Here is an 11,566-nt window from a genome sequence, read left to right as displayed (position 1 = left end):
AGTTCCTGCAAGAGGAAGGCATTGATGCTATGGACTGGCCCGCCTGTTCCCCAGACCTGAATCCAATTGAGCACATCTGGGACATCATGTCTCGCTCCATCCACCAACGCCACGTTGCACCACAGACTGTCCAGGAGTTGGCGGATGCTTTAGTCCAGGTCTGGGAGGAGATCCCTCAGGAGACCATCCGCCACCTCATCAGGAGCACGCCCAGGCGTTGTAGGGAGGTCATACAGGCACGTGGAGGCAACACACACCACTGAGCCTAATTTTGACTTTTTTTAAGGACATTACATCAAAGCTGGATCGGCCTGTAGTGTGGTTTTCCACTTTGATTTTGTGACTCCAAATCCAGACCTCCATGGGTTGATAGATTTGATTTCCATTGATGATTTTTGTGTGATTTTGTTGTCAGCACATTCAACTATGTAAAGAAAGGAGTATTTAATGAGATTATTTCATTCATTCAGATCTAGGATGTGTTATTTTAGTGTTCCCTTTATTTTTTTGAGCAGTGTACAATTTTCAGGGTTCAAGTAATGAGTTAACAACTTCAAGTTATTCTGCCGCATTGAATCCAGCTATCCAGGCTGTGATTTGTCGGTTCACGAAAAGTGACAATGACGAGCACATTGAATTTATGAAAAGTACAGTGTTCAAACATTTAGGATGTTTTGCACTGAATCCTAGACCAGTTAAACTGGCCAACAAAGCAGGTGCCAAGAATGAAAGAACTGTTTCTCTTTCAGAGACTGTTGCAGTCCTGTTGTTCAGTAGTGGGGACCCAAGTAACATTCAAAGCAGTATCTCAGTGTTTCTTTATACAGCACCGTGTCATATTTTATTCATTTTCTAGATAATATTTCACCTGTTTCTTATTCATTGCATGGTTGAATTTGAAGTATGAAGTTAGACAATTTTTTGTTTTTGTGACATTTCTTGGTGGATTTTGTTTGTTGGTCATCTAACAACAAGAGCAATAATACACATAAACAATAGTAACAACAGTCGTCATGGTTGTTAAAACCACCCGTGGCCGAGTCTGAACGACCATCGTTGGTATCTTCAACTGAGGCCAGAACCCAAGAACACGCTAAGACAGATATTGGTACACCCCAAAGACCGCACACCCAAACACAAGAAAAGCAATCTTGTGTATGCGATCCAGTGCAGTGAGGAATGCAGATACCTGTATATTGGGGAAACTAAACAACCACTAAACAAATGCATGGCTCAACACAGAAAGGTTATTTCCTCAGGTCAAGACTCTGCAGTTTACTTGCATATGAAGGATAAAGGACACTCGTTTGAGGATCACCAGGTGCACATTTTAGACAGAGAGGATGGATGGTTTGACAGAGGTGTCAAGAAAGCCATCTACACCCGGGTTGAGAAGCCGTCGCTGAACAGAGGAGGGGGTCTACGCCACCACTTATCCCCCACTTACAATGCGACCCTTTCATCACTTCCCAGGAAAATCAACAAGCATTTCCTCTTGGCCTCAGGTGAAGACAATCCTAGCTAACGATCCCAGAGGTTAAATAGCTGAGTTTCCCTACCAGTCAGTCAGAACTGAAGAAGTCTCTTGGATGAGGGACGAAATGTCTTCTAGTTTTTCTTAACCAAGTCCAGTTCCCTTGACCTCAATCTTCATTGGATGTTACAGCCTTATAGCGTTGGATGAAATTCATAATTTTCCTTAACATTCTACAAACATTACCCCATAACAATGTAAAAAAAGTTTGTTTGAAATCTTTGCAAATTTATTAAAAATAAAAGTAGAGAAAGCACATGTACATAAGTATTCACAGCCTTTGCTCAATACTTTGTTAAAGCACCTTTGGCACCAATTACAGCCTCAAGTCTTTTTGATTATGATGCTACAAGATTGGCACACCTATTTTCAGGCAGTTTCTCCCATTCTCCTTTGCAGGAAGTCTCAAACTACATCAAGTTGGATGGGAAACGTCAGTGTACAGCCATTTTCAGATCTCTCCAGAGATGTTTAATTGGGTTTAAGTCTGGGCTCTGGCTGGGCCACTCAAGGACATTCACGGCTTCAGTCCGGCCACTCTACCATGCAGGCCTGATTGGTGGAGTGCTGCAGAGATGTTGTTCTTCTGGAAGGTCCTGCTCTCTCACCAGAGACACGCTGGAGCTCTGTCAGAGGGACCATCGGTTTCTTGGTCAACTCCCTGACTAAGTCCCCTATCCCCCAATTACTCAGTTTGGCTGGGCAGCCAGCTCTAGTAAGAGTCCTGGTGGTTCTAAACCTTTTCCATTTAGGGATGATGGAAGCCACTGTGCTCATTAGGACCCCCAATGCTGCAGAATTTTTTCCTGTACCCTTCCCCAGATCTTTGCCTCGATACAATCCTGTCTCTGAGGTCTACAGACAATTCTTGGGACTTCATGGCTCAGTTTGTGCTCTGACATGCACTGTTAACTGTGGGACCTTTATATAGACAGGTGTGTGCCCTCCAAATCATGTCCAATTAATTGAATTTACCACAGGTGGACTCAGGATGCACCTGAGCTCAATTTTGAGTGTCATGGCAAAGGCTGTGAATATGTATGTTTTTTTTTCTTTTTTTTCTTGTTAATAAATTTGCAAAAGATTTCAAACAAACTTCTTTCGCATTGTCGTTATGGGATTGTTTGTAGAATTTTGAGGATAATAATGAATTTCCTCCATTTTGGAATAAGGCTGTAACATAAAAAAATTTGGAAAAAGTGTAGCGCTGTGAATACTTTCTGGATGCACTGTAATATGGTGGTGTTTATATCTGACAGATATATTAAAGGGAATGAAAATGAGCCTCCAAAGTGTAGGAAATGTGTGATTTCATCACAGAACTTTCTGATATGCATCCAGTGTTTCCCACAGAATGAATGTAACTGTAGCGCGGGATGGTGTGTGTGCAGTTGATATTGATTACCAGCTATGGACAGCATGCTCGACAACCCAGCTGTATTATAACATTAATAGCTATCCTTATTAGCTAGGCACCTTACATGCATGCTAATAACTTTTTTTTAAGCAGGGTCTCTGACATTGACAGTGTTGTGCAGGACGGATTTATGCAGCGGTGATCAGAAGAGAGAGAGAGAGACGAGGGAGAGGATGTGCTTCGCGAATGCGCTATGGCGCTTTGCAATGAAATACGATTTTAAATGGCTCCAGTAAAACAAAATTGAAAATGAATATGTGGCGGTCAGTGTTGATGTTGTGGCGGGCCACCACAAATAAATTAACGTATGGGAAACACTGTGCATGTTTTACTCTGCCGTTGTTGCTAGACACCGGCTCGTTAGGTTCCCTAGCTCCCCCCACTGACAGTTGCGGAGCGTTACAACTCGGAAAACCTTAGAGCACATTTTCGATTTGCCGTATAAAACTGCCAATATTCGACATCTACACAGTTGATTTCTCACCTCAAAACTTCTCAGAATCTCTGCCTTCAAGTTCACACAAGTTACCAACCGATGCATCCTCGGTAAAATGCGCGTGTCAAGAACACTTCTGGGAATTTTAACTGTTCTTGCCAAAATGCAATCTTGTGGATTGGGACAGTCCTTGGGCCACAAAAGATGACAAGTAGAGACAAGAACACAGATGGTGAAAGGCAGGTAGGCCTTTAAGGTGTGGATGAGCCAGTGTTAGAGCTTTGGGCAGTACAGGGATTTCTCAGGAGTCAGGAGTTCTCCAGGACTTGGGGTTGACATCACACAGAGGGGGTAGACTGACTTTATTTGTATTGTATTTGTATTCTTTATCTGTGTGTCCCCTGTGACAGTGAAAGGAAACTGTCATTGACTCATTTAAATGTTTTGACAAAAAGTAAGCACTTAAAGCACTTAAAACTCTTTCTGAAAGTCAGCCATACAAGTTAGCATAGATTTGACAGCAATAAATGCATGCACAAGGTCTAGGAGAGGGCACTGGCCAGCAGATAGTTTTAGAAGTCATGGTCTTTGTATTTAGCCTCACATGAATCAGACTTTTCTGCCTCTCAGCTCTTTTTGTTTTCAATGAGTCAACTGAGATGATTTTGTTCTTTGTTGCCAGATTGAGGCCGAGTGTCAGGAGGGCTGTTTAGGTGTGTGTATTTGACTCTGTGTGAGTGTGGGTTGTATCGAGGGAGCAGTGCTTGCTTGCTTATATTCAAGTTTGTGTGTGTGTGTGTGTGTGTTTTATCAAGGGAGCTCTCCAAGCTTGAATAAGCCTTTTGTCTGCCTTGGCTGCTCTCTGCTCTGAGCCTGCTGTCCTCCAGGATGCTGTCGGTCTGCTCTGTTTGAATCACTGATAAAGGCCCTTCCTCTCTCTCCCTCAGCTCTCCTCTGTTTCTTTCTCTTAACATTTCCCCTGTAATCTGCAGCCCCTCTCTCCAGATGTTGCTTTTTTCTTTCTTTCTTATTCTCTCACAACTCTCTACAGTGTATGTTTGTTATGCTCTTGTTAAATTTTCCAATTTCCTAATTCCTTCACTCCTTGTGTCCCTCATTCCCTTGGCTTTTCATCCCTCATCTTTGACTTGTCTTCCCACGCCTTTGCCTCCCTTCTGCTTCTCCCCTCCCTTTATATTCCTCCCCTCCTTCCTCTTAGTTTTCCTCTCCTCCCTCCTTTCATTAAACCCCAATCTCTTTCTCTCTCTGTGCCTCCTCCTGCTGCAGTCTGCTGTGATAGAGATATCATGTGGCAGAGACAGCTTTCTAATGATAAAATTAGATGTAGCTGGGACAGAACCCAGACGAACCTTGTTAAAAAAAGATTTTGTATTTCAAAATCTTAGTTCTCAGTGTGTTTTTGTAGCATCAACTTGTGAGTGATACATGGCTTTAATTTTGATTTTTGGTTAAAAAATATTATAGATTGAGAATACTGAAGTGGTAGTATGTACTTAGGTGGACAACATGGAGAAAACATTCCTAAAAATGTATTTTTCTTCTTCTTGTTAGTTTACTGTAGGTTAATTTACAAATGTTACAAACCTGTCATCTTACTTTTCCCTCTGCATCATCAATCCAGAATGTATCTGGTCAACTTTGCTAAAAAAAATCACAAATTTCCCCTGATTTTGCCCTTACATTCAGCCACCTGTTATGTGCCTGATGCTAATGTAAAGTCTAAGTCTGACACATCTGACCAGTAGTGTGTGATACTTAATTATCAATGCAACGCAAATCCAACTTTTTCTGTCCAATACCTCAACTGAGGTAACTATTGCTTACCCATGCTCGCCTTTTCCCAGATAGTGAAAACACTGAATTTTATAATTAAATTGAGAAAAAAAAGTCACATCTTGCAGATACCCGGTCCACTTAGCAAGATCCATCTAGGTACTGATATTGATTTGTCCTTTTGGTTCAGGGCAGAAACCAAACGTGATGGTTGAAATTAGATTTTTGATATTGTCTGTCTTTCTCAGCTATCATAGAAAATGTGGCAGAGTTCAGACCAGGCCTGTGCACCGAGGCAGCTCAGCAGGGACTCATGCAGTGGTTGCTCAAGAGAATCAAGGTAAAAATGTGGTAAAAAGTCATTTTTAGAGCTGCAACAATTAATTGATAATAATAATAATTAAATAAGAAACTTAATTTGCAAATAGTTATAATCAATTAGTTGTTTTAAGTAATTATTTAAGTTCAAAATCCAAATATTCTCTTGTTTAAGCTTTTTAAATGGGAAAATGTGCCGTTCTTCCTTGTCTTAACATTATTCTAAATGAAAGATTTTGAAGTTCTTAAGTTTAATTGAAGTTTTTAAGTTGTGTTGATCTGTAAGACATTTTATGACATCACCTTGGGCTAAAGGACGTGATGGATATTTTGAACTGTTTTCTGATGTCGTATAGACCAAACTATTAATTGATGAAGAAAATAATCGTTAATTTGCAGCCCTTGCTATTTTCTTTACCTTTTACTGAAAAAACTCTCTGTTCCACAACTAATTGTGTGTAGTATGAATTCCGGTTCATCAAAACAAGTGAACACATTTTTTAAATAATTGTGCTGAGGTAATTTCACCTATGCTCACTACTGGTGTGGATCACTCTACAAGATAATGTCAGGCAGTTCTAGGACATTTTAGAAACAAACTTTTCTTTCTTCACTTGCTTCAAATTAGATTTTAACTTAAAAAGACAGTTGTGTCAGCCCACTGGGAAAATGCCCGGTCTGCCAGATAGTCCAGCTCTGAAACCAGTTGATTCAGAAGTTAAAAGATTTAATGATGCTGTATACAACTGCCAAATACAATTTACTAGGCTGCTTACAGTAAAAAAATACATATTTTGTTGTAGAATACATGGTGATTTTATAATACTCTGTACTCTGGAGAACAAAGTTTCTCAAGAAGAGTGGTCATTTTAATTTAGTGTCTTTCGTTCTCCCTCTAAGGCAAAGATGCCCTTTGATGCTAACAAGCTGTACTGCTCTGAAATTCTGGCTATCTTGCTTCAAAATAATGACAGTAAGTGCATCTCAGTTAATGGTTTGTGGCTAACTTTCATGTTTCCATTTGTCTCCTTTGCATTTTTCCATTTGTTTATCTCGGTCTCCCCTTTTCAGGCTTCACATCTCTTTTCTTCTTCTCTCCTTATCCATTTGCTGTCTTCTCTACCATTTCACTCCTTCACTAAAACCCTGTGTGCCTCATATGGCCACAGGACTATCAGGTCCTTGGACAAGTTTTCATCATTGGTACAAGCCATATTTTTATACAGAGGGAGACATGTTTCATTTTAGACTCATTCTCCTCCTTTTTCCTGTCCTTGCTGTGCTCAAAATACAATTTAACAAAAAATGTTTTTCACATGAATGTTCCCTATTATAATGCCATCAATGTCTTGAAGTAAGAATAATGTAAATCACATGACTACTATTAGGAAAATGACAATTTGGGGAAATCCTGGATGTGCTCATTTGAATTTAATTATCCCTTCCTGCTGTTTTGATTTGACATAAAACACCAGCCTAAAGGTTTTATGTGGAAAGAATACTTGCTGCTGAGGATGAGAATCTCATCTCTACTAATAAAGACCCTGTAGATTCACCATATTTTTTAAATGGAATTTTACTTTACTGTCTAGACAAAGTAACGCATGCAAAGCACAACATATTGTTGTTAACATTGTTGTGGCTTTTGCCACTTTTATAGCATTTTTGGGTGTTGGATCCTCCAATTGAAGACATTTGGCCCTCACTGCCATTTGGGACCACTAAGAAGCACAATTGGACTGTGCTAAATGGAATAATTTGTGTAGATATATATTTTTCAGTGCCCTAGTTTTTCCTCTTTTTCTCTCTCTGGATATCCTTCGTGGCTAATGTGTTACTCTGTGTTAAAGCGCATCATATGCCTTTTTATAGCACTTCTGGCATTCCCTACCATTCGCTTTTGCTTTCCTTCATCTATCCAGTTAAACCTTTTTTTTTTTTCGGCCCTGGCTTCCGCTACCTAAATGTCTGATTTTGCAACCATCTCAATTTAATCTCCCGGTTGTCATGTTGCTCCATATCTATCTTTTAGTCTTCCCCATCTGTATTTCTCTTTTCCACAGATACAAGAGAACTACTGGGAGAGATGGATGGCATTGATGTGTTACTGCAGCAACTATCTGTAAGATTTTGCTTTTATTCTCTATTTTTAGTTTGCTCTTCTTATTTATTCATCATCCATTTGAGCCTTGCAGGGGGGTAAAGCTCAGTAATTTCTCAAACATGAACATGTCCAGGCCCAAGATTTAACATGACCTGGTCTAACCCTTTGCCAATTTGTAACCCTGTTTTTAGCCTTATGATTTACCTCAGCCATACGTATGATATGAATGATGAAATGATTTAAAAAACCATAAATTAATTTTCATGTGGTCTGAGCATCATGTGACATTTGTGGGCTCCAAATTATAGTTTAGAAACTACCATTAACTAGCATTTTGTTAGTGGATGATGGCATGTTCCCACAGTGTTTAATTTTGTTCTCTTAATTATAATACGGACCTGGCTAATATTTCTATCATGCTAGACTTATTCCCTCTTATCATTATAGGAGCTCATACTGCTCACATTCCTAAACAACTCTAATCCTCTTTATGTAAAAGCAACATGCCTGCCTGGGTTTCCTTTCTAAATGCTCCCTTTGTCAGTGCTGTCCGCTCTTGCCTACCTTGTCAGGTGTTCAAACGTCACAACCCGTCCACAGCCGAGGAGCAGGAGATGATGGAAAACCTCTTTGATGCTCTGTGTTCCTGCCTCATGTTGCCAGCCAATCGGGACCGCTTTCTCAGAGGGGAAGGGCTTCAGCTAATGAATCTCATGCTTAGGTGAGGCTGTAGTACAGTATAAGAAATACTAGCAGTGGGACTCAAATGTGAGTTATACTTTATATGTTCTATACTTACGTTGAATCGACGGCGTAGCCTACGAGTAGATTGGTCGGCTGGGTAGCCTCACAGGAAGTGTCCCGAAGTAAATTTTACTTGCGGCCAATCTAGCAGCTATAACACGGTGGATCAAAATATTTGAGCGTCACAAGCCAAACAAAATAACTCGTTTCACTATCATCAATGTGATCCATTCGGTCAATAACATTTGAAGTCTGTAACAGCCGCACGTATATAATTTTACCCCCATTCAAGTTAGCGGAGGGCTAAACCGGAAATTAGCCTGCTCGGCCAGCAAAAGTCAACACAATGGACGCTGTTTGGTGATGTAATTGCAGAACGACGCAGACAGCGACGCACAAGTATAGCGTAGCTGACGTCGTAGGCTACAGCGTAGACCCTAAACAGGAGTATAAATCACACTTGAAAACATTTAGTATTTCTTATTTGTACATATTTTCCCCTCTGTTAGCTTTTAGTTACTTGTTATTGAAGGTGTGTAATTTACCTGTAAACAAACAAAGGTTATGTTTGCATTGTGTTATTTTCCAAAACGCATCACCAAGATCTAACAAATGTTTTGAGTACATTTCTTCCTCATAAAACATGTGCAATTTTTTTGCATAGTTTTAGTATTTTCAATTGTACATTGTTTACATTCATGTTTGCTAGCTTGCACTCAACAGGTTGGGCAGTAACGTAGTGTACTTGCAAAATGAGAACAGGTTGTATGGTAATATAATATATACCGAGATGGTTAAACCATCTGTCTTTCTCTGATAAAAAATAAGTATTGAGGGATGAGGAAAGTGTGGCGAAGAACTTCTTACATGAATTTGTTTTGAATAGTCTGTTTGTGAGCTTGCTGGAAGCTGTGATAAAAGAAACTTAAAAGTCAGCTGTGTGTGTTACCTTTATTTAGCTTGAGTGGGTGCATCAGTTGAATCTCAGCTGAAGCAGTGCAGTTCATCTTAAATTAGACTGCGCGTGGTGCGTCACTTCAACAGACACAGTGTTAGGTAAGGCTAGGTTAGCATTGATCAAGCTTGAATAAATTGAAATTTGTGATGGTACAGGCCATTTATTTTGCACACCTTTATGGATTAGACTCAGTCAAAGATAGAAGTATTTATTGCAATACAGCATTTAAGGTTTAAGGTTTGTTCATGATGAACTGTTTTGACAATTTTCTGAAACACAAATCCATTGTGTGTAAAGTATGTTCCTGGTGTAATATTAACCTCCTACAGCATACTGAAGTACAAGGTGGAATTTACAACAGATGGGCAATAAGTGCTTCAGTGCAATGAAAATATTCTTTAAAAGGACAATATTCAACATTGATTGATATACCACGTGGTCCTTGTGTGCAGTACTGGAGCATGTTAGGCCTACCTTCTTTTACAAGTATACTACTCGTGCAGCACCCAGTAGCTGTTTGTCACTTTGTGCCGCTCTTTCTCTCATTCGCTTCACCACTCACTCCCGATGAACACACACTGCACTCCTTCAAAGACCTGACGTTAACTCCGCTGCTCTTATGACAGCAGCTGTCACGTAACTTAGATGTCCTTTGATGAATGAGGAGAGGAAGCTAGCAGGCGTGTGTTGCTGTGCTCGCACAGTGTGCGGGTGAAAATCAGTAGTTCCGCACTGACATTAATAATTGAGTGAAATTTTAGTAGCAGCAGTCATTATTTAGCAGCGGCGATATGCCAAATATAAGGGATCCATGTCTCCGTAATGTGGACTTCAACATTACCATATCAATTAACATTCAGATAATCGATTTTTAAAATCTGTGAATGGAAAAAAAATAATAAACCCAGCTTTAATAATTGAGCATATTTGCAGTACAGACATTGTCAATGAACTATGAGGGCAAAACAACAACAAGAAAAGGCAACATTCAAAACAAAATAATCGTTCAATAATCGTATTTGAGGTAAAATGTTTAATTAATCATGATTTAGTATAGTACTGTAGGTGAAATCGTCCAGCCCTACTTTCTACACTGTGAAAATTTGAACACTTTGGTGGAGTGAAGCAACACAGTTGGTGGAGTGCAGCAAGGCAGAGATGTGACCTTAAAGAGTCATAAAGACACATTACACGCAATTATGAAACCTTCACAGCTTCTGCACTGATAATCATATCATTGGACACGAAGATTTAAGACTTGGATCAATATCTCATTATTGGAATGCAAAAAATATTTTCTGTTAAATCATCCTCCAGGGAGACAGAGACCAAGATATGAGTTTTAGAAACGAATTATTATATATATGTTAAATTTCATTCTACACTTACAGAGCCCAGGGTTGGGGCTACAGAACATGAACTTTGTTTGAATCAACAACAATCTCAACAATCTCCACTGCCATCAGAAACTTTGGCGAGAAAACAGAAGCAGCCCAAGCTGTCCCCATGCTGCATCTCAGTAGGCGCTGTAGCCCCTACATTTTTTAGTAGGTGCATGTCAGCTAGGGAGGAGCTTTGGAGCCTGAAGTTTGCATTGTATGTCATAACTACTACAGTTGTTTTGCCCATTATAATATACTGTATACTTCATCAGTATCATACAAGCTTAAATACCAGATCATTTAAGATCACACATTCAAAACACCAGTTGAAAAAATGTTTTTGGGAATTTTCTTTTATAATAAAAAAACACACAGACAATCCTTATGAAAATCTATCCAAAAGGAAGTAGAACAATGTTACAGAAGCACACACAACCCAAACCTGTTTGAGTTTTAAGGAGATACTCCACTGTATTTTTGCAAATAAAGGTCAGTTTACTCTTAACAGGAACTACTACTCAGTCTGTGAAAATAGCTGTATAATGTATTTTGTGCCTCTGGAGGGTGCTTTCTGAGAAAATAACCCTGATTGTAGTGATGTTATCAGACTTTTCTCAGATTGGGCTTCAGACTTCAAATGTTTAACAGAAATCTTGCATTACACATTGGAGGTGTTGGATAAAGATGTGAACGTTCGCTAGATAGTAAAAGATTGTGTAAATAAAGATGCTTTTGAATTCCAACATGGGAAATATAGAATCGAGATATTGTGGAGCTTGACTCACACTGTCAGGATATATAGGCTTCAGTTATGACCATTCTTTTTTTAAATCTAAAAACTGTCCCCCAACTTTATGGAAGTGCAGTAATAAATTACTG

At 39.5% G+C, this 11,566-nt stretch overlaps 1 protein-coding gene across 2 annotated transcripts in view; it reads left to right on the top strand.

Annotated features, from left to right (window-relative positions):
- ctnnbl1 (catenin, beta like 1) overlaps positions 1–11,566 on the top strand; it is an 86,467-nt gene that overhangs the window by 27,201 nt on the left and 47,700 nt on the right. For both annotated transcript variants that reach the window (XM_046057517.1, XM_046057516.1), the window contains 4 exons: positions 5,430–5,521; positions 6,400–6,472; positions 7,563–7,621; positions 8,176–8,324. In XM_046057517.1, the coding sequence (XP_045913473.1) occupies positions 5,430–5,521; positions 6,400–6,472; positions 7,563–7,621; positions 8,176–8,324 (373 nt within the window). The remainder of the gene's footprint in view (positions 1–5,429; positions 5,522–6,399; positions 6,473–7,562; positions 7,622–8,175; positions 8,325–11,566) is intronic.

Source organism: Micropterus dolomieu, linkage group LG08 (assembly GCF_021292245.1).
Source record: "Micropterus dolomieu isolate WLL.071019.BEF.003 ecotype Adirondacks linkage group LG08, ASM2129224v1, whole genome shotgun sequence".
NCBI lineage: Eukaryota > Metazoa > Chordata > Actinopteri > Centrarchiformes > Centrarchidae > Micropterus > Micropterus dolomieu.
This window is presented reverse-complemented; position numbering and strand designations above follow the sequence as displayed.